Raw genomic sequence first — 23,375 nt, forward strand, 5'->3', positions numbered from 1 at the left:
GATCCCTACCTGTGACTTTAACCGTTTTTGAGAATATAGGGCCCGATGAGAATGAAGCATTGATTAACTTTGCTATGTAAGGGGCTAAGGCTCTCGCTGCGTCCTTCATTATTTGGGCTAGGCATTTATCGCCCTGGCAATTTGAGGGTTTGAGGGAAAGGATGACCTTTTCAACCTCGAATAGAAATTTTAGAAAAACTAAAACGGAGTGAAGGTTTGAGAGGGCCCAGGGGGTATTGTCTGGTGAGTGCATATTAGTTAAGGTAGCTTTTGTTTTAGCAATCTTGTCCTCAAGGGTGGTGACTTTGTTGGCTAGCGCTTGCTGAATATTGAAGCACCAAGTTTTGTCCTTCACGCAATTGACTGGGATCAGGTTTTCTAATTCTTTTAAAATTACAAATAATTCCTTTGTACTTGAATTTGCTTGCAAAATTCTATTATTGTAGGTTTCTTGTTTGGCCATGAGTATTTCTTTCTTGTAGCGCGATGATATGTTAATGAGGTTGGTTCTATTTGCAGGTTTTCAAGTGTGGAGTGAACCAAGAGTTGAGGTGGACTTTGAGCTTGCTTTTTCTCATTTTTAGAGGGGCAATGGAGTCTAGAGCTGTGGTCATAATTTTGTTGTATTCATCAAGTAGTATGTCGGGATCAATAATATCATGTAATGCGTTGATGGTAGGTAGGATTAGGGGTTGAAGTTTATCTACCGTAATGTTCTTTTTATTTCTTATTAAGGTGGGAGGAAGCGGATAGGATATTTTTGGTTGTAGGCCTTTTAGTTGTTAGTAAGAATGATAAGAGGTGGTGGTGGTCTGTCCGTACCTGGGGGTTATAGCAGTGATCGAGGCACTGCAGTTATAATCCACCACCCAATCAAATGTTCTCCCCTTGTCATGTGTAGGTAAATTCACTCTTTGGGTGAGGCCAAATTCAGATAGGATATTGGCAGTGACAGTTGCTTGTTGGTCTTTTGTGTTATTAAATCCCAGATTGAGGTCCCCTAAAAGTAATACTTGCGGGGAGTTTTTTAGTTTGTCAGAGAGAATGAGGGAGATATCTTCGTCAAATGAACTGATGGGTCCTGGATGCCTATAAATGAGATGAATTGTAAGTGTTTGAGAGTTAGAAATAGGTAATTTGGACGTGAGGGATTCACAAGATTTAATGTCTGGTGAGGAGCCTAGTCTCATGGATAAATTAGATTTTGCAATGAGAGCTATGCCACCTCCTCGAGCCTCACATCTGTCTACTCTCAGAATGGTGTAGTCGTCAGGAACTGCTAACATAAGGGCAGGACCTGCTGATGCATGAAGCCATGTTTCAGTTATGGCAAGAAAGTCGTAATTTTCTGCCAGGATAAGGTTGGATATCTATGTAGCATGCGCGACTGAAGATCTTGCATTTATTAAAGCTCCTTTGAGGTCTTGCGCGATACTACCTGTCAGTAGAGAAGGGGAGGTACAATTGGTAACTCCAGCATCCTGTGATGCGGTATGGGGATTAATCTGTTGAAGCTTTTTGCAAATAGGATTGTCCGTTGTGGGAGAGGGGAGGGTAATAGGCCTAGGCTATTCGATGGTAGTGGTTTGTCTGCTGTGTAGGCATTTTCTCTTAAAGTCTGTATTGGTCATAGAGTTGGCAAGTGGCTCAAATAGTTTGGACAGTCTTGAGCGGAGCCTAATGTTTCTGGAAACTGTGTTGCAAGGTCTGTTTGAGTAGGGTGAGCCCCAGGATTGATCCATATTACTTGGCAGTTGTTGATGGGCCGGGTTGGTAGGTGGGGATTGTGTAGGTATATCACCCAAGGTAACTGCCATGTTGATTATAGTATTGCAGTCTGGAGCTGGTAGGGCATACATACTAGTGAAACTAGGCAGAGGACGTAATGCAAGTAGGGTGCCTAATGAGACGAAGTTTAGCACAGTGGCAAACAGTGCCCCAAGGTCGATTGCAGCAAGGTATAATAACTCAATAAACTATGTATAAAACACCAACTAAGATGATAGGCAAGTTTGAAAAGCAAATCATAGGTCAGGGTGTAATGTCTGGTACCAATAGGCTTGTTTGTATACAAAATGTGTTGTACATTCAGGCAGTACTAGCATGAGCTAAGGCAATCAATTACAGAAGGCTAATAATGAAACATGAGCTAAGGCAATCAATTCCAGTGGGCTAATAATGAAACATGAGCGAAGGCAATCAATTCCAGTGGGCTAATAATGAAACATGAGCGAAGGCAATCAATTACTGTGGGCTGATGCTCAAGCAAGAGCTAAGGCAATCAATTGCAGTGGGCTGATAATCAAACATGAGCTAAGGCAATCAATTACAGTGGGCTGATGCTGATCAAAAAGCTTAGGCGGTGAGCAAACGGATACGATGGTGTCCACAGATACATAGCACTTGAGAAGCAAGTATTGATGTAAAAGGTGCAGCAACTGATACAGTGGTCGAGGTATTTAGAGAGCAGGCAAGGAGCCGTAGTTACTGTATATGGTAAAACAAAGGGGGTTCTGGGAGTCTCTACCGGCACAAACGCAGCCCATTGACCTGTTCTTGGGTGGATGCCCCCCCCGGGAGAGTCTCAACCAAGTCTTTTGCTCACTGTCCCTTTCACAGAGAGGAAATATCCCTCCATATCGGTCTTTGTCCTGCCCATGGGCAGCCCAGCACTGAAATGCCTGGCAATTCTCCTCTGAACAAGAGTACTAACAGCAACCCCATACACGTGTTTGAGCCTTGTTGGGCATCATCAGTGAGTTTGCGCTGCGCCTCTCAGAACAGGAAGCAAGATGGTTGTGCATACAATCCAGTGCTCATGCAAATTGCCCCTTAATGTGTTAAAATATACAGTGTGCACAGCCAAAAGCTGTGGCCACTGGCCAGGGCTGAATGCTATGGTTAGTTGCCCCTCTCTGTGTTCTAAACTATACAGTGGGCACGGCCAAAGGCCGTGGGCACTAACCATAGCCGGTTAGTGTTGCAATTTAAACAGAGAATCAATATCATCAAGGATGTCATCCTTGTAGTCATAGGCTGCACAACATGGGGCGTGAAGTTAGGGTGGCTGTAGCTGAATTTCCGGGCTTTTGTTGTGTAAGTTCTCACCTTAACGGCTCTGCAACTAAAGTTTTTTCACACACAGTGACATCTGTCTGGTGGACAGCAAGGGTGAACATTGAGTTGTCCACTGGGTCACTCAAAACATAGGCAGAATGCAATCCATAGTTTTTACCACCTGCGACTACCCCTTGTGGCCTAGCATTGTAGGGAGTGTAGAATGGAGGCACATGGGAACTAGGAACAATAGAACAAAAATACCCTGGTCCTCTGAGGTTGGTGCCATTTCACAGGGACATACAGCCAGTCTAATGTATTGTTTCTGCAATCCACCAGATTACAAGTGGCGGAATGCTACTGTTAATCTCCATTCATGGAGTCTGCAGAACTCCATTAGGGATTTACCACGGATAGTACTGACATCATCGTTAAATGCAGGGTGTTGTCAATTTTTTGCTCCACATTACGACCAAAGTGCGTTAAAAGTGATAATAATTCTGTTATTGGTATTTTACGACACCACAACACTCGTATTGACACCACATGCTCCTTCTCCCCTCAAAGCAACACAAAATTGGAAAAGAGAATGCCTGGCAGAGAAAATGGTGTATCCCCCCTGCTGTGATGTCATATTGTTCATTATTTATTCCATTCTCCTCTGCCATGATGTCAAGAGTAAGAGGATACAGCATTCGGAATGATAAATAGCTTCTACATTACATTTGTATCTTGGAGAGAGGAATGCATTTCTCGAAGTGCAGTGCTGAATTTTGTATATGGGCACAGTAGCCAAACTAGACCCTCTAGCTCCTTGAATAGGTTCCTATGCCACCCCAAAGCCGTGTGAGGGGGGGATGCATTCATTATTGATACATTGCAAAGTTCTGTATGTGAGCTCAGGTAGTTAATGTGTCCAAAGGTCTACACATCTATATGCAGAGGAACTTGGTGCATGAACACTCACTCAACATTGTCTTTATTGCTCAACTTTGCGACTTGTTCTCGTCTTAGAGAGGTATTCTTTTGATAGTCCTATATCTATTGCCCCGAGGTCTCACCCAGCTTATTCCGATCTCCATTGCTTGTCATTATGAAGTCTTTTATTACCATTGTGTATATTTTTGTTGTTGAGTCCATCTATAGTTTTTCTTACTAGAGATACAAAACATAACAGTACTGATATCTTTGTATAGTTAGCTCAAGATTCCAAAGATCATTTTCATAGATAACGCAAACATTGGTTTTTTTGTGTGTAAAAGGGAGAAGATCTCAACTTGAATGCATAGTTTATTGTCATGACTGGATTGGTAGTATTAATGTTCATTATGAAAGAGTTAACCTGGTGCCACCCAAATGCTTAATTCAGACCAGTCAAATTGCGTATTTGGTTGACTAGTTAATCATTGCTCCAGACCGAAGAAGGATTTGGACTGATGTTGCCCGATGGCTTGTAGGACTGACACCTCATCTTGTGTGTCCAGAATCCAAATAGTTCTATATTTCACAGCAGTTTTACAACTAAAATGAACAGCAAGACTAGTTGATTAGATTGATTGCTATTAAAATTGTATTCGAGGCGATTGGGTCCTCTGACGTATTCCATATCTGACAGTAATCGCTACAGCTGTGCTGCTTCGGAAAATCTTTTGGCGTCTGCGTCCTGCGTCGATGACGTCGATACGCCATCCTCGAGGACCTCCTCCGACGTCACCAGATGGTCTAAGCAGGACACACGACGTCCATAGCCTCAGTTCCATTTTTTCCGCGAACGTGTTCGCTTCGGAAATCTTGGCGCGCCTCGACTCTTTGGAGTTTCTGTTCTTTCGGTTCTTCGAACCTGTTCGTTTGTGTAGTATTGTACGGGATGTCTTCCTCTTCTTCCACCCCGCGTCCGGGCTTCAAGAAGTGTGGGGACTGTGGGTCCAAGATGTCGGTGACAGACTCGCACAACGCCTGCCTCTGGTGCCTCGGGAGGCCCATGACACGGATGATTGTGTCGACTGCCAGTCGCTTATGTCCAAGGCCTTGCGGGAACGTAAGAAGAAGCTGTCGGTCGGTAAGGTGTCCAAGCCCCGGAAGGCGAGGTCCACTGGGCTTTCGACAGACGATTCGAGGGGCGACTCTCCGCATCGTAGTCGTAAGTCTAGGGGGTCACGGTCCTGGAGTGGGTCCCGCCACTCCTCTGCCTCTTCGAGGCACTCCCGGAAGTGCCGTCATCGGTCGCCTTCGCCGTCCTCATCTGAGGATTCCGCCCGTCGGCAGGTTTCTTATCCCACCAAGCGTTCCTCTCCGGAGGAGTGGGCTTCCTTCGGGAAGAAAATGTTGGCAATTCTTGAATCGCAGGGCTCCGGTCTGTCCGTGCCTCCGAGAGGGGTCAGTCGTGACCGTACTGGAGACACCGCTCGTACGCCTTCGGGCTCGGGTGGTCAGCACAATTCGCGGGAGAGGTCCCGCTCGGACAAGGGTAATCGTTCCAGTCATGCCCGTTCCAGGTCCCGGTCCTCGACGCGCTCGAGCCCATGTGCACCTGTGAAGTCTTCGAAGAAGACATTGATGCCGGTGGCGCCGAGGTCATTGATGGACTCTCTCGAGGTTCCGCCTCAGAGGAAGTCTTCAACGCCATCGGTGGCCAGGCTGTCGAAGGACACGCTCTGAGCAGGCAGAGCACGATCTCTCATGAGTGGGAGCTGGCTCAGGAGATTCTCCTGGAGATCTTCACCCTTTGGGGGACCCCTCAAGTGGATCTCTTTGCCTCCAGTGTCATCCAGAAGTGCGAAAGGTTCTGCTTGCGGGAATTTCCTCCAAGAGGATCCTTAGGAGACGTGTTCGTGGTGGAGTGGTCGTTCTCACTGCTGTACGCGTTTCCTCCAGTCCCCGTCATCCCGCAAGGGCTGCGGAAGTTCGGTTCCTGGATGATCCTCATTGCTCCGGCATGGTCCAGGAGGACGTGGTACCCGGACCTTCTCGACTTGTCCATCTGCCCTCCACGCTGTCTTCCCTACCGAGACGAGCTGCTCTCACGAGAGGGGGGTCAGGTTCTCCATCCAGAGGTCATATCCCTCAACCTTCACGCTTGGCTTCTGAAAGGTCGAGGTATGAGGATTGGGACCTCCCTGTAGACATGATGGAGGTGTTGCTTTCAGCCAGACGGCCGGCAACAAAGTCTCTGTGCCGTTGGCGGAAGTTCTGCGACTGGTGCAGGGTTCAGAATGTGGATCCTTTTTCATGTGACATTCCTGTCGTTCTGTTTTTTGCTTTCTTTGGCCCACAAGGATCTGCAAGTAGGTACCATTAAAGGTTACCTGGCGGCGCTGTCTATATTTATGTGCTCGTCTGAGGAGTGTTCTTATTTTAAAATCCCTTTGATTTCTCAGTTGCTGAAAGGGCTCACTAATGTGTTCCCTCCGTCACCTTTCCAGGTGCCCTGTTGGGATCTGAATCTTGTTCTCAAGTTTCTGATGGGTGCTCCCTTTGAGCCTTTGCATTCCTGCCCTTTGAGACTGTTAACTCTTAAAACTGTATTTTTAGTTGCGGTCACTTCCGCTCGCAGGGTGAGTGAGTTACAGGCACTTTCAGTTAAGCCACCCTTCACAGTGTTTCACAAGGACAGGGTTGTCCTTAGAGTTCGTCCTTCCTTTCTTCCGAATGTGGTGTTGGAGTTTCATTTAAGCCAGAAGGTTATTCTTCTGGCATTTTATCCTCCTCCGCATCCTGGTAAGGACGAGGAGAGGCTCCATAGGCTGGATCCTAGGAGAGCTTTAAGCTTTTATATTTCACGCATGTCCCGGGTCAGAGTGGACGATCAACTTTTTATTGGTTACGCTGGAAGGCGTTTGGGACAAGCTGTTACTAAGCAGACTTTGTCTCGATGGATCATCTTGGCAATTTCCGAATCTTACCGCTTGGCGGGTAAGGACCCTCCGGTAGGCTTACGGGCCCATTCTACCAGGAGTATGGCTGCCTCTACTGCCCTGCAGAGGGGTGTTCCTATTCGTAACATCTGTGATGCAGCCACCTGGGCTTCGGTCCATACTTTTGTACGTCACTACTCCCTCGATGCTATCCGGGGGCAGGATCTGGCCTTTGGTAAGGCAGTCCTTTACTCTGCAATTTGATTGGGCATTCTAAATTTGTACATTCTAAATTCTTTTCCCACCTCCTTACGTTAGTACTGCTTTGGGAGTCTGTCATAGATATGGAATACGTCGGAGGACCCAATCCCCTCGAAGAACAAGTTACTCTCTTACCTGGTAACATTCTTTCGATGGGATGGTCCAATGACGTATTCCATACCGCTCCCTCCCTGCCTACCCCGCTACAGAATTTCTTATGCGATTGCAGCTTACTTTTCCGCAAGGCTTTCTGTGGTCATACTGGCAGACGATTGGTGCCACACGTTCTGGGAAAAAACTACAAAAGAGGCTATGGGCGTCGTGCGTCCTACTTATAACATCTTGTGACGTCGGCCGTCGGAGGAGGTCCTCGAGGACGGCTTATCGACGTCATCAACGCAGGACGCAGACGCCGAAAGATTTTCCGAAGCAGCACAGCTGTGGTGATTACTGTCATAGATATGGAATACGTCGCCGGACCATTCCATCGAAAGAACGTTACCAGGTAAGAGAGTAATTTGTTCTTCCACCTGTTAGTCCTGGTTATGAACACGAGATATAGGTTGATGAGCATTTACATTTTGACTAAAATGACAAATTATTCACCATGTAACACTTGCATTCTCCTTATCAAGGGGTCATTCATTTCACCTTGAAGACATGAAAAGTAAACTAATGAAAACCTCACTAACACTTATGTTCGTTTGTTCTTTACATACAGAAAAACTACAGTTCAACATTAAGAGGAATGCCTCCCATGTTTAAGAATGGGATCATCAACGAACAAGAGTTTCTTCCAAGACGAAATTCACTAATACTTAAGCTAAAACCTGATTTCCTTCTGCAAACTGACACGCCGATCAATGAAATGGACCAATATTTCAGAGTATGGTTTTCCAAGCCAGTCGACCTTCATGGCGTTCTTCTGCCCCACCTCTTTGGGATTAACATAAAACTGTGGAAATTGTGCTACCTCCGTTGGGTTCCAGAGGCTCAGATCAATAATGGTGGCTCCATAACTGCCTTTCAGAAAATCTCTCTTTTGGCTGATGAGATTGAAAAGCTGAATAGAAATCTTAGACAATACAGGAGTAGTCCAATGCCAGCCAACTGCCTTGAACTGGAACAAAGCAGGCTGTATTTCAGAGCAGATGGATTAAATGGCACTTGTGAAAGCACAGACATCCTTTCTTCCTCGTTCCCATTTTCCCCTGTAGGTAATTTATGCCGGCGGAGTATTTTGGGGACACCTTTAAGCAAATTTTTAAGTGGCACAAAAATATGGCTTTCCACTGAAACTCTTGCAAATGAGGATTAAGTAGACTTTAACGGGACCACGTAGTCGGAGACACAGTTGGAAACTGTAAGCCAAGACGTCCTCTTGAAATTAACACTGCTAACTGCTGCATTTGAAGCTATATTTTATACGAATACTGTTATAACATAGTTTTGCACATGTATTTAAAAGCCAACAGAATGGAGCTTCTTTCGCACAATTATTTAAAAAAGAAGTGACTTTATTTTGCCATGTAAGTTATCTAAATATCTGAGGTTTCTGACTCTCTTGTCAATGGGTTGGTTTCTTTCTACAAAATCTCCAAAGTGTCCTATTTTTTTATTGTGTTTGTAGTGCAGTTGAACCAACTGACGGGACAGGAACGTCCCGGTTACAAACATATACAAAATAAATGTGGTGTATTGCATAGGCTATTTATAGCCTCTACACTGAATATAGTCACTGTAAAACCGTATTACCCAAGTGTTTTATGGACTTTTTCTATAATTTTCAACATTTTGTCATCAACCTTTACTGCAATTCAGCTTAGTTGAGTGAATGTTCTGTCAAACTCCGGAGCTACAGGTATTTATCTGTTTTTTGTTTTGCTCGTAACCTACATTCTGTTTCTATTGTCTGCCGACACATGTGCATTTCTGCTTCGATTAGCAATGTAAGCACATTTTAAAAGAGGTTTTGCAAAGACAAAAGTGCATCCTTATCAAAACCTCTGATTGATGTAGCTTACTTGGCAGCAAGGAAACAAGAACATTTAAAATCCAAAATGAGTAACTTGGGTTATTTATGTGTTGCAATGTATTAGATAACTTTTGCACTATGTTGGCAAACTACTAGTCATTTTTTATATTGAAGCGTTTTGAAGCATAATAGTTGTTTTTTTTTTTTTGTTTTTTAAGATGTTCAGTTTGTGTGCTTGGATTAATAGTGTGAATATCTGCCTGAACATTTACATACAATTACTATATTTTAACTTTTGTGTTTAATACTCTGAGCATCCCTGTGGGTCATAGGAAATGCATTTTAATATAACATGCACTGTTACCTTTAAAACGTCTGTTGTAGATAGTTGATTATAGGATTAGAAGTGCCTTGAATTGAAATGAAGTAATGTAAACATTTGTATATAGCGCATTGAAATATAATTAAGTGGGGTGTTAAATTCTGCTCTGCATTGTACAGGTTTCTTCATAGTTTAACCATTCAGCCTAACCGCACAACACTAAAGCTATGGCAGTCTTGCCTTCTACATAGCAACGGACGGGTATATAATACCATTTTATTTGTTACCACTTATAAATCAAGATGTGGGCTGCTGTTCTCAATCTTAGGTACGCATACATGTTAGAATTGTTAGGAAATTGATATTAAAGTTGTTTTATCTCAAAATCTATTAAAAAAACCACACAAATTCAATAATACTTCATTAAATATTAGTTGGAGTAAAATGATGTCTGTGCCACTCAGAGCCGAAAATGTGTAATAAACCACTATCTCACTGCCTAGGATGTGGCTGTCCACGTCCTCAGCAGGCCCACCCCCTGCTTGGGATGTGGATGGCCACATTCTCGTGATATCTGTTCTAATTGCAGATGTCACACTGTAGACTTTTTTTTTCCTGCCACAGTAAATCAGTCCTGTCCATACCCAAGCCACATTTTGTTCCCAACCAATTGGTCATTAGTATATAGCTAGGACTTCTGCTTGCCTTACAGCCATGTCCTTCTCTGGAACACCTCCATTAAATCACCCGGAAGCAGGCAACAGATCACATGTGCGCAATATACAACAATTGAATTCAGTGAATAGATGATTTGAAGCTTAATCTTACATTTATTTATGCTGTTGTAACTACTCCTTACTGAGATGTCCCATCGGAGTAGGAATACAATTCTCACACTTTCTTGTGGCTGGTAGTTGGATCATTACAGTTGTCCTAAGGCACTGGTCAAATGGTAAATCCACTGCTTAGAGTGAAATAAACCATGCCATCTGCAAACACAAATGTTCATCTGCTGTGCAGTGCTCTTTTAAGCCAGTCTTCTTTCAGATACATTCTATAGTTCATTTTCCTTTCTTTATTTTTGTACTTCTGCTGGCAGAAAATGTCAAATGTGTTTATATCGATAAAATCCTACAATTGATTGGTTAAGTCTACCCATTTTTGCTTTAATTCCTTTTTAGAAATTTAAAAAATTGTAAACACTGTTACAATGAATCCCTTTTCTACTTATATTGAATAGAAAATGACTAGAGGTTTGTTTAAAGAAAACTGCATTCATTTACAGGGATGCCACAACACTTTAAGTAGCATATGCATTTTATAGTTCAGTACTTGATCATTTTAACTTACATTTTGAAAAGGAATGTTTCTCCAGGCCTCAAGATGAGGCTGTGCACTATTAAATTAATGTTAACTTTCAGACCAAGTTACAAACATTTTACAATAAGGATATGTGGTTTTCATAGAAGCGTCAGTCTTTCTTTTCAAACTGTTTTGCTCTTATATCAAATTGCCAGTGTAATTACTCAGAAGGCATTCCTTAAGTTTCCACAGGTCTGGCATTCTAATTATTTTATCTAGAAATAGAACCTTTTTTGGGATATTTATTTGCCACATCAGACACATGTGTTGCCACTATTATTGTGAGCATTGCACAGCATGAAATGAGGGCTACTCCATCATGTGAAAGGTCAAAATACACACACCTCAGGTTTTTTGATATTGTTGATTTCAGGTGGATCCCATCTTTTTTCTCTCACTTCTTGCGGTTTGCTCATGTTGGGAGTGCTAACTACAATGTTTATCTCCTGGTCCAGATTTAACAATTTAACCACCAAACCACTAATCTCCTCAAACCTTTCTTAGTCATCCTTAGTATAAATGTCCACGGAAACCTTGTGGATGGTTGCAGTCATTTTTTAAACTTAATCGTATTGGGGTAGGCATTAAAGTGTTTAATGGCTCTGAAGTTATGCTTCTTTATAACAAACAATATTATGCACGTTCATTCACCCATGCTATCAACCTATATCTGTAAGTTCCACTTATCTAACTGAAACTAATCTGTTCAGTTAACACATGTTACAGGTACATAGCCACTGACTAATCCTAATGTTCGGTCTTTGCTTACTCATTCAAAAATGCAATTTTTTGCAGTGGCCCAGGATTTGGGGCAGTTTGCACAATGAAAATCTTAATTTACTTGTTACTTTTTTCCAATTTACCAATATTCTTGGTTGAATTACACTGAAACGCTTACTGTTTTAATGCTTTATTAAATAAACTGTTAGAAGGTAGTTTTCAAAGTGTATATTTTGTTGTAAATTAGTCAGGTACTATTTATAATTTCACTAATTCCTTTAAAGCTAATGTTTTATGATAACTTTGGTGTAGCATTGTATAACCTTGGTTTGAATCAGTCAGTGCTGTGTCTTAATTACTGTGAGACTATTTTTTTCACAGTATGCAAAGTGATGGCATATATTTTCACAAAGTATGTGATAAAAGCAAGGGTCTTAATTATAAATCTGTATTTAAAAATGGTGGTGGGTTTGTCAACTCGCCAAACGGTAAAATCTATTCTGGGTTTTAGGATCTCTACCACGGATAGGAGTTATGTACATTTTACATATAACAATTTGTATTTGCTATTTTGTCTGGTTACGCCAAAATGGGCAATTTCACTTTTGCAAATTTTGTGAACTTGTGCATTAAATTGTGCCAAGATTCCAACATTTGAGAAATGTGGTATTAAAATGTATTGGACCTGTTTAGAGTGAATACAGTCAGCAGAAAATGTTTTGTAGTTTTCACAACTTGCAATAGGGCCAGCCAAGGGCTATGGCTGGAGAACAAGTAAGACAGATGAGTGAAAAATGTTAGCCCACTTTTCTGTGAAAACCTACAGCAACGTTTCGCTGCCCATTTTCCCACTGACAAATGTGTGAAGACTCAAGCTACTTTTAAAGTGTTTCTTTGAGTTTTCCTTATCCCGATTTGTAGCTACTTTGGCTACAAATGTTCTCAGCCAGCACAGCGGAGAGTCTTTACTGGTGTTTCCCACCTATTTTCCTGATATGTGTCACATTTTTAGCAGATTTGTTTTTCAGCAATTTCTCTGGCCATCTATTTGGGGAAACAATCATATTGTCACTATTTCCAGATTTAAACATTTTGAATTAGGCCAAAAGAACGGAAATGTCATGTATGCTTAATTATTTGCATATTTGTGATTTATACTATTCTGTGGGTTGATGAGCCCCGCCTCATCACATGGAGTTGTGTAGTAAGGTTATAGTGTATGAAGTCTTGGTAATATAGTTGTATTTCTTTTCCAAAGAATTGCATATAGATATGTTGTCCTGATGTTTAATTGTAGGTTTGTACTGTAAAGGTATGGATGAAAGAGAATGTTTGATTTAACAAACTGTTATTATTTTTATATTGCATAGTAAATACGGTTAACTGTTTTCCAATGCTCTGATAATGTGGGATAATGTATCTATGAAAAACAACCAAATAAAATTCTACTATTTTTATTTTTTGTTTGGGTGGAAGGGGGATCAGAAGTGATAGCTAAGCATTGTTTCTAGGAACAGCTGCAATGAAAGCTTAAGAACTTGACAGGAATATGGTCACACTGAATTAACATTAACATGTTATGCAGAACATGTGTGCCTATTAATGACTGTTACTAAAAGGGGAGTAGACTGGGGAATGCTAAATCCCATCACGGCTGGGGGTGGTCTTGTGAAATGTGTGAAAACTGAAACAAATAAACTAACTTTAAAAAAAAAAGGTGTGTTCTGTTATGGCTCTACATGGTTCGGGTGATTGATCTGTTGGGTTTGTAGGTCATTGGTGTAATTCCAATTTACCTCCATCTGTATCGGTGTGTACTGTATCTGTTCTTGGAATCAGCAAGTGGGTGGACTTAGGATGGCACATGAACCAACATTCTCTGGAACATTTGTGTGGTGTTTGGTCCGTCTTTGTTTTTCAGATATACATTCAAGTGCATGGGTTCTAGAATAGACTGAAGCGAGGCAGCCGTTTGCTCGGCTTATGTTGCTTGAAACAAGTTATCTAGTAGGATTGATATACATCCCCCTGCAGGGGAAGTAGACCTTCAAAGCTCTGCACAGAATCCAGATGGTGGAACATTTGTACAGTGAAAAGGCTTGCATTCCACCAGGAGCCATAGGAAGGATTTGACTGGGGGCAAATAATGTGCAGATTGCAATCCTTTCAGATCTTCAGCACAGTCATAATGTTGTAGCAATGTAAATAGCTATTGCACGGTGAACCATCTCTCAGTGCTCACCTGGGATGCAATGTTTGAAATGGAAGTTTAGTTCAGTATGTAGTTCACCACCACTACAAGGGAGTGGGAATTGATACCAAGGTCTATTTTGGATGCATAGTCCTGCTTCCAGAGATTCTCTATCTGCTCTGATGAGAATAGCTAAGAAGGGGCGCGAGGTGAGGAATTGGGGGAGACTTTTCTGGAGACTATTGAAATGATCGATACAACACAAGGATCTTGTGTAACTTTCTGCAAAGCATGGACATTTTCCCCACCCTGACCCCCAACCGGTGAGTTTGATCCTGGGATTACTAGTTGGGAGGAGGAGGAGGTGTCTGCCCTGTTCAGAGAAGGAATATAGTGTTTTCAATTTGTGACCACTCCGGTCCCCTGCACACTAATAAACTGACTAAGTCGTCGGACAACAATTTAAAAGTCAAATATTGGCTTGAGAGTAATGTATAATTACACAAAATCATGTTTCATGAAACCTATTATATACAGCAACAAATGTTACAAAATAGATGTATTCCCATTAATCAACAAGTCCTATTCATATGTAAAAAAGAGCTCACTGCATTTTGGGAAAAACAATCCCTTCTTCAGTAGCAAACATTCATAGGATTCTCATAGTACAGATACTTTATTCTTTCTTCAGGCTTCAGCTCTATACTCAATCTATAAAGTAAACCGAAAACTCTAATTAGTATGAGGCCAGCTTGACAATGACTCAAATCGTCACGTGTATTAATATGCCTAAAGATCACGTTATAGGCTGCCCAACACTGTGGGTTGACTTGCTGTACGTCAAAGGAATCCTCTTTGCCTTATATTGTGAGAAACCTGAAAGTGTCCCACCCACTAATCCCTGGAGATCTGTCATCCAGGTGGCAAGGACACGGCCATCGCTATTGGATACAGTTCCTGGAGGTGGACCAGTGGGGGAGGATCACCTGTGTGGGGGGGGGTCTTCGGGGAGTGAAAGTGGGACACTGATAGCGAGACACGGTACCCACTTTCCTTATATAACACCTTTTCCCAACACTATCCTGTAGGATATTTAGAAGCTGTACCCCCCCACCCCTTTTCCAACACAAACACTTACGCATGTTGTGAAAGACAACTGACTAACACCAGAGCTGTTTACCTGACCTGTCCCAGGGTCAGGCAGAGTCAGGCAATTACCAATAACTACGCACACCTGATGGCCCTTTCCCACTCCTACAGGGAAAAAAGGTGGAGCATGAGTGCACACTTTGAGCAAGGCCAAACACACAAGCTAACGGCTATCTCAGACCGGCAGTTCAAATGGAGGAGAAAGGCGGCGAGACCTGGAGGGACGACGACGAGAAGTGAATTGTCCTTGCCGTTTTCACCTCAGACCTGCAAAGCCTCCGAACAGGAAATCATAAGACCGGGAAGTCCAGCTGGTGTGTGGTGTGCCAGGTGTCAACAGCACACACGGCCCTCACGTGCTGATAGCCAAAGCGAGGAAAAGCACTTGCTGCCGTGGTGCCGTCCATGACTCCCTAGACAAGAAGCTCCAATAGTTAAGCACATTGAAGAAAACTCAGTGAACTGTGGAATTGGCAAATGTGGACCCGGCGGAGAGATGCCTGCAAATTGATGGTAAACAGTGATATACCTGTGAAACATTGTGGCGACAAGTGCGAACCTGGCTGAGGGATGTCCACAGTGAATAGTTTAAAACATTGAGACTTTTGAATGTTACGTTTTGAGTGAAAGGCTGCAGTGAACCCAACAGAGGGAGGCTAACATTGCAAGAAGGATTAGAGCCCAGCTGAGGGAGATCCAAGGGGTGAAGAGCAATTGCCCAACTTGAAAGATTACCAGAGGAACTTTTGTTTATGGTCCAGCAGGCCTTCTAAGGCAAGAGACTTTGCAGAAAAGAGACTTGGCCCCAGAAGTCCTGGCATCGTTGAAAGGAACTATAACCTTATGCTGGCGAGGCCCAGGAGTGTTCTGTGCTCAAGAGTCCTGCCTTGTCACATGCTAAAAACGTGGGATGGGGAGTTCCCAGCCATACTATTCGAACTTATCGTTTGGTGAAACCCATTTTCTTTTCTTGTGAACATTATCCCACACGTTTTTGTTACTTAGTGGTAACGATTGGCAATAGTTCATTTTTTTAAGTATAGGCCCTTTTTATTTGATAAGACGCCACTAGGACTGCCTTATTTGATGGTTGTACCTTACTCCCATCTTAGATTTAGGTTTAGATTAGGTGTTTTTTCTCACCCATTATACAGTTTAATAAACACCCTTGAACTGTGGTCACTTGTGTCTGTCTTTACAGTTGCCACCATGAGTTCCTTACAATATCCACATGTGATGGCTCAATAGCCTCTTCTATGCTAAAGGATTATCGAAAAAACTCTGTTTGTAAAGAACCATAAACAATAAATGGTATGACAAAGGGGCTCATAGTGAGCATCGTGCCTGTTTTCTAATGGGATCACATCCTTGGAAGGTAGCGAAGTGTTAATTGCAAAAAATAGTCCTGTGGTATCCTTTTAATCCATCTCATCTAAAAAAAGGATCATGTATATATGCCCTAGTTAGCAATCACTGAAATGGTTGTAGATTCTACAACATGCTCAAAATTTTATTCTGCTCATGGTATTCACTTACCTCATTTAAAAAAAAAAGCATTCAAACGAGGATGCTAAGGGTGCGGTAGCCAAATTCTTCACTCTAAATGCAAAAGGATTGTATTTCCGTCTATTGATGTGACAATTGGTACTGTAGCAACCTCTGAATTCTAAATCGGTATCTAAGGACTTACCACTAGCGATTGTGTGTGTGTATATATATATATATATATATATATATAGCATTTAGGCATAATCAGCATCTCATTGGTATGTGTTATTGCGAATACATACATAAATCATATTATTTAGAATACACACATCAATGCAATTCTCAATATAAGATGATGTAGATCTATTGTTTGTAACACTGTTTTTTGGACGACCTATTTTACACTAATGAGGTACATTTGATCACGGTAGCCCAATGTCCATATTCTACTGCGTCTTGAGTCTTTGGATTCAAATAACATATTAAGTGCATATCCATATAAACATGTCTGATGTGTTAAGGTCATAATTTATATTGAGTCTGCATCCATTCTTAGTTGATTCACTGGAAATACTTGACCATCATACAAATATTAGGCTACATCTTGAGTTATCACATGCAAATAAGGTTTAAATTCAAGTAAGGTTTACGTGAGTGGCCTTGGTTGGTACCCATCAACATAAACCATATCAAATGTGTCAATACAGAGATTCAATGATCTTTTAAGATAATGGTTTATTTACAGTAGGATGTGACATATAAAACCCAGACTAAATGGTAAATGTATTCATGTAGCACCTATGTCCTATAAGAGCTAAAGGGTCACTTGTTCAGCCATCACTGATTTACATGAATGCCAAAATCTGATGTTCTTAGAGTGTTGTTAAAATGTATTACTCATATATTGACAATCACTAAATATGGATGGTAATTCAAAGGAATGAGAATTCTTCATTGACACCTGTCGAGGTCATTGCATCTAACCGATGAATCCAAAACATTTCCCTTTTGGCTAATAAGATGTTAGTGTCACCTCCTCTTGATGGCGATCTAACCAATTCTCGTACTACAAAACTGAGTTGTGCTATGGTGTCTATTGTCTGCAAAATGTTTGGCAACCAGTGATTTTTGGTGTTTTGTCCTTATATTTGATTAGTGTTCAGTGATTCTTTCCTTGATTTTACAAGTTGTCTGGCCCACATAGAATTTGGTGCAGGGGCATATTCATCTATATACAAGAAATTTAGAATCACAGGTCACAATTCTTCAGAGAAAATTTCTATCCAGTGTATGGATGTCTCATATGATCTCATTTTTGGATATTGTTACAGTGACTACAGTTCAATCAAGGGAATGTGCCATATTTGGGCTTTGATAGAAAAGTGTTTCGGTAATTCTGTTCCCTCTCCCCTGCCCAGGCTATCCCTAAAATTACGTCCTCTGGTGTACGGAAATAATATCAACTGTGCGTCGAATCTTGTAATTTTCCAGTTATTTTTAAGTATTCTGTCCACTTGCTTGAAGAGTTGCATTAGGTGTGCATATGGCGTTCCAGCCTGTCTTTTTTTGGGTGCAAGTAAACTTTTCCTGGTCTGAGCATTGTTCCTACTTCTGGCTTTGTCTAGTACTGAGTCAGGGTAGTTACAAGATCTAAATCGGTCAGTGACAGAATTGGTTGCTTCACAATATGTTTGTTCTTCAGAAATGATACTTCTCATTCTTGTGTACTGACTCAGTGGTAAGTTGTTTTTAAGATGTAGTGGATGAAAACTTGCATAATGCAATGCATTATTAGAATCTGTTGGTTTGCGATAAATGGATGTGCAGAGTCTGTGCTCACCGGGAATGACTAGTACATTTAGGAAGTGGATATTTGGGGTGCCCACTTCCAACGTGAATTGAATTCTCAGATGTCTTCCTTTCAAATAGTTTAGCAATATCTCGGGTTCCTCTTTGGGACCCTTCCAGATCCCGAAAATATCAGGGATATATCGCTTGCACATTAGCAGTTTTGGAATCCATCTGTCATGTGTAAAATACGCTGAGAGTTACGGATAATGGATCTGTATCACCTTATATCGAGAATTACATTGATGTGTATATTCTAAATAATTTATGTATCTATTCACAATCTAAATAATGATTATCTATGTATTCTGCAATAACACAACGATCAGATGCAGATTATGCCTAAATGCCTTTATAAGTAGATAATGTTTTATAATTACTGTGAGCATATATATACATGATAAAGGGGACATTTCAGGTTATTCACATGAGGTGGTCGCTTGCAGGGATACATAATCTGGGCAGGCACATCATAGGCCACCTATGCAGCTTATTGACCTATGGCATGACGTGTATGGAGACGTGATGCACGCAATATTTATGTGGCCATTTTGAGACATGTGTAGATCGAAACAGCATTCAAATTAGGCTCACCACACACACTTTAGCGGTAAGCTCTTTAGATAACGATTCAGAATTTGGAGGCTGCTACAGCACTAATTGTCTTATCAATAGACTGAAATACAATCCTTTTGCATTAAGAGTGAAGAATTTGGCTACCGCCACCACTACCATCCTCATTTGAATACTTTTTTGAAAAATGAGGTAAGCGAATACCATGAGCAGAATACAATTCGGAACAAGTCAGCTCTCCAGATAAGGTGTGTATGAGGCCTTTTTACGCACAGAAATCATGTCAATATGGCCCTTTTAATTCTTCCTTGCGTACCACTTACACAGGCTATTTATTGCAGCACCCACCGTAAATCATGGCGCTCACTGGTGACAGTCTGGCTAGTAGCAGCTTGCAAATCCACTCTTTACTTTAGTAATCAACACATTTCCTTGAAGGAAGCAACTGGGATGAGTCCTGGTCTGATTAATGTTTTTAACACTCACCTCTGATTCTATCAAGATAATACTTTCTGAGAAATGTAAAAGGGAATCTGTGTTTTGTTCACTTTGTTCAACTACCTGCATTTTATAGGTTACTGTATTATTAAAGCATCTTGAATCATGAACATGCTTTTCACTTTACTGTAGGACACATGTAGCTTTGTGTTAAGTGAAAATTGTCTTAAACAAGGGCTGCATTTCTGCTTAATTGGCTTTAATAGAGGCAGCGAAGCTGCAGCAGCAGGGCCATTTCATACTTTTTCTTTTCATCACAGAAGCGCACCAATTGCCTAGCTAGGCATGTGGTCTGAACTTTTAACTCCCTTTCTGACCACACACTGCAAGCAGTTATAATGGATACATGTAGAAGCAGTGCTTTGTATATTTTCAGTGGCACAGATTGTATGTGTATCTCGCAACAGAACTGCTATATATGGCAAAGTAGCTTCATTTATCAACTGAGCTGCTATACCGTAGGCATGTCATTGCACAGTGCCAAATATTCACAGCAGGGCTGATTGCATCATGCCCACATTTCTTAGCAGGACTGCTATGTTTTGGGACAGTACCTGAATTTCTTAACAGAGCTGCTGTTAAGAAAGCACGAGATGTCATTTTTTGCAGAAAGCTAAAGTACAGAGGAAGAATAGTGTCTGAGCTCTTCCCACCAACCTCCGACAATGTGAGAAGATGGCATTGCTGTCACATATTTCAATCCATTCTACTTGGTCTTGCGCTTTTCAAAACTTCTGCTTCTCCCATGTCCGATTACTGAGTCCCACTGCCAAAATCTAGCACATTTCAAAGCATCATTATGAATCTTCTGACTAATGTATGATAGTCCAAACCGCTTAGAGCTTTTGACAAGCCATTTATGTTAGGCAAGCCTCACATGGAACTCTCAGTGCCCTAACCCTATGTGCCTTTCAATGTCAACAGCGTGTTGGAAAGGCAGCTCAGTCGGTCAATAACTCTGCTGCAGAGATTGTGTAACAGGTTAGTTCCAATCCTGTTAATAATCTGCATCAGAGATATGCATTTACGATGCAGGTAACATTCAATTGTAACACAGTTGACTTAACTTCCGACTTATCAAAAGGACTACTAAATATTCAGTGATAAAGAGCACACACATTTAATCCGGGTTGCTCGACTTGTAATGGTTCATAACACACAACTCGTCATGCCTGTTATACCTGCGATTGCTCAGAACACAGCTCTTCAGGGCTGCTGTGCTTGTAATGGCTCAGAACACACACCTCATTGGGCTGCTATACCTGTGATGGCTCAGAATAGATGCATCTCATTTGGGCTGCTATACTTGTAATGCCTCAGCAGAAGCACGTCCATTGAGGACTGCTATATGTGTAATGGCTCAGAACACACCTCATCAGGGCTGCTGTATCTGTCATGGCTCAGAGGTAGAACACACACATCCCATGAGGACCCCTATACTTATAATAGCTCAGAACAGACATCTCATTTGGAATGCTACACTTGTAATCGCTCAGAAAAAGCACATCCCTTGAGGACTGATATACTTGTAATGGCTCAGAACAGACGCATCTCATCAGGTCTGCTATTCCAGTGATGGCTCAGAACACACATCTCATATGGGCTCTTGTACTTATAATGGCATACAGTGTTGGTAAAACATCTGCATTGAATCAAGTGCTGCATCTGGTCAGACAAACCTTGAACTCTAGAATTCCCAGCCTAATGGCCAAAAGAAGGTTTGCTCACATCTATAAAAAAAGAGCACCCAATGGTAAAGCTGCACTAGATCCTTTAAATTCAGCTTTTTGGATATTTATTGGTGCTATGTTCAAAGACAAACAGGAAAAAAAGGAGAGGAAGAGGATGCTATGAGCATAAACAAAACAGTAGAACAAAAATGTGGTGGGGAGGGGTGCGAAGGGACAGAGAACATACTAGATAATCCAAAACAGGAATTCAAGCAATGGGAAGAGAGCAATGAGCTAGGGCAACAAAGAAAGTGAGAAGGGAAACAGTTAATAAAAGGACAACACAATTGGAGTGAAGGATAGAAGCAGAGCAAAAGAGACATTTGGAGACAGTAAAATAAAACACAGATAAAAAGCAGGTGGTGAGAGATTGAAATAGAAAAGCAAGACTATAGAAGGGCAGGCCAATAACATAAGAGACAATGCAAGAAAGATGATCAAAAGGAGTAGCAATCACAACCAAGAAAATGAAAAAACAGGTATAGCCAGGATAATGACATGAGAGAGGAGTTATATCAACCGATAAAGCGAGATATAGGAAGGAAAAAACAATAGAATAGGGTGACAGAGAAACAGACCGCAAAATGTGGCATCGCAACGCTTAAGGGTGAGCGGCAGAAAGTGAGAGTCGGGAAACAAAGTAGGGAAGGGGAGATGGAGCAAAAACATGAAGTGGCTGACAAGCAGCTAGTGTCAGGCAGCAACTGTAGGCCCGAGAGGCAGAGAACTGATGCTGGTAGAGTGGGGGACTTGATTTATGAATCACCCAATGTAACTAGCTGGCATCTGTAGTAACTCTTAACAGAGTTTGTGCCCAAGTATCATGAAGATGAAGTGGGTAGTATGCATCTACAAGGTTCTTGTGTGGCTAAAATGTTTTCCATAGGTGCAATAAATTATTTAGAACCACTTAGAAATACAGCTGTTTTGTCACTTAGATTTTTGAGCAAAGTTTTCATTTTACGCACAAATTGGATAGTTCTCAGACACTTTTTACTCTCTTGCGAAGGAGGAAAATCATTTGTATTCTCTTGAAATTGGATTCACTCTCTAATTCTAAAAATTGGGAGTGAAATACTCTCACTCTAAAATCCTATCTGGAGCACTGCGTGTGTTAGAATCTACACTCTTTTTAGCGATTGCTAACCAGTGCATACATATGATCCTTTTTTAGATGAGATGAATGATTAAACGGATAACACATGAGTATATTTTGCAATCCAGACTTCGCTACCTTCTTAGAGTGCTATCCTATTTGAAAACGGGTACAATGCTCAGTATGAGCCCCTTTGTCATACTGTTTGTTTAAGGTTCTTTACAGAATAGAAGACCCATCATATGTGAATATCAGGCAAAAGAGGATTCCTTTGACATACAGCAAGTTGACCCACACCCTTGGGCAGCCTATGAGGTGATCTTGAGGCATATTAATACACATATGTGTGACGATTTGAGTCATTGTCAAGCTGGCCTCATACTGATTAGAGTTTTCGGTTTACTTTATAGATTGAGTATAGAGCTGAAGCCTGAAGAAAGAATCCAGGATCTGTACTATGAGAATCCTATGAATGCTTGCTCCTGATGAAGGGATTGTTTTTCCTGAAACGCATTGAGCTCTTTCTTTTTTTTTTTACATAAGAGTATGACTTGTTGATTAATGGGAATACATTTATTTTGTAAAATGTGTTGCTGTATATAATAAGGTTCATGAAATACAATTTTGTGTCATCGTTATTAATTATGATATTTATATAGAGCGCCTAACCCAAGGGCATCTGGACGCTTTTCTTACAGATCATGTTACATTGTTTACGAATGTGCAGAAACAAAAACATGAACACTTTGTGTTACAGTTGTTTGCAAGGTAGTACATTATTTACATAGTTGCATAGAGGCGCCCCCTAGGGACTTGTGACAGTGCATTATATACAATGACATGTGTATAGGTTAGATACCCAAGCCTCGGGCAAAGAGGGGTTTTCAGTTGTTTGCGGAAGATCCAGAGGGAGTCTTGGGTCTTAGGTTTGACTGGTAGGGTGTTCCATTGTTTACTAGCGATCGTAGGGAATCTGCTGCCACCCGCTTTCTTGAGTTTTAATCTTGTCCTGGTGAGAAGATGATTGTAGGCTACTCTAGTGGGCCTTTCGAGGTGGGGTTTAAACATTTTGTCAGACTGCTATGAGGGGCCTGACCGGTAAAGACATGTATGTGTCAGGTTGAGTGTTTTGAACATAATCCGTTTTTGTACCGGTAGCCAATGGACATTCTGTCTAGTTGAGGAAATGTGTGTGGTTCTCGGAATATTACATGCGGCTCTTAGGGCGTTGTTTTGTAGTACCTGGAGTTT

The 23,375-nt window shown here is 41.5% G+C and overlaps 1 protein-coding gene across 1 annotated transcript in view; it reads left to right on the forward strand.

The window, feature by feature from the left end:
• MTMR10 (myotubularin related protein 10) overlaps positions 1 to 13,267 on the forward strand; it is a 431,932-nt gene extending 418,665 nt beyond the window's left edge. The window contains exon 16 of the mRNA XM_069624915.1: positions 7,894 to 13,267. Within this exon, the coding sequence (XP_069481016.1) occupies positions 7,894 to 8,490 (597 nt within the window). The 3' untranslated portion in view covers positions 8,491 to 13,267. The remainder of the gene's footprint in view (positions 1 to 7,893) is intronic.
• Positions 13,268 to 23,375: the final 10,108 nt, after the last annotated feature.

Source organism: Ambystoma mexicanum, chromosome 11 (genome assembly GCF_040938575.1).
Source record: "Ambystoma mexicanum isolate Mex_15411 chromosome 11, UKY_AmexF1_1, whole genome shotgun sequence".
Classification (NCBI taxonomy): domain Eukaryota; kingdom Metazoa; phylum Chordata; class Amphibia; order Caudata; family Ambystomatidae; genus Ambystoma; species Ambystoma mexicanum.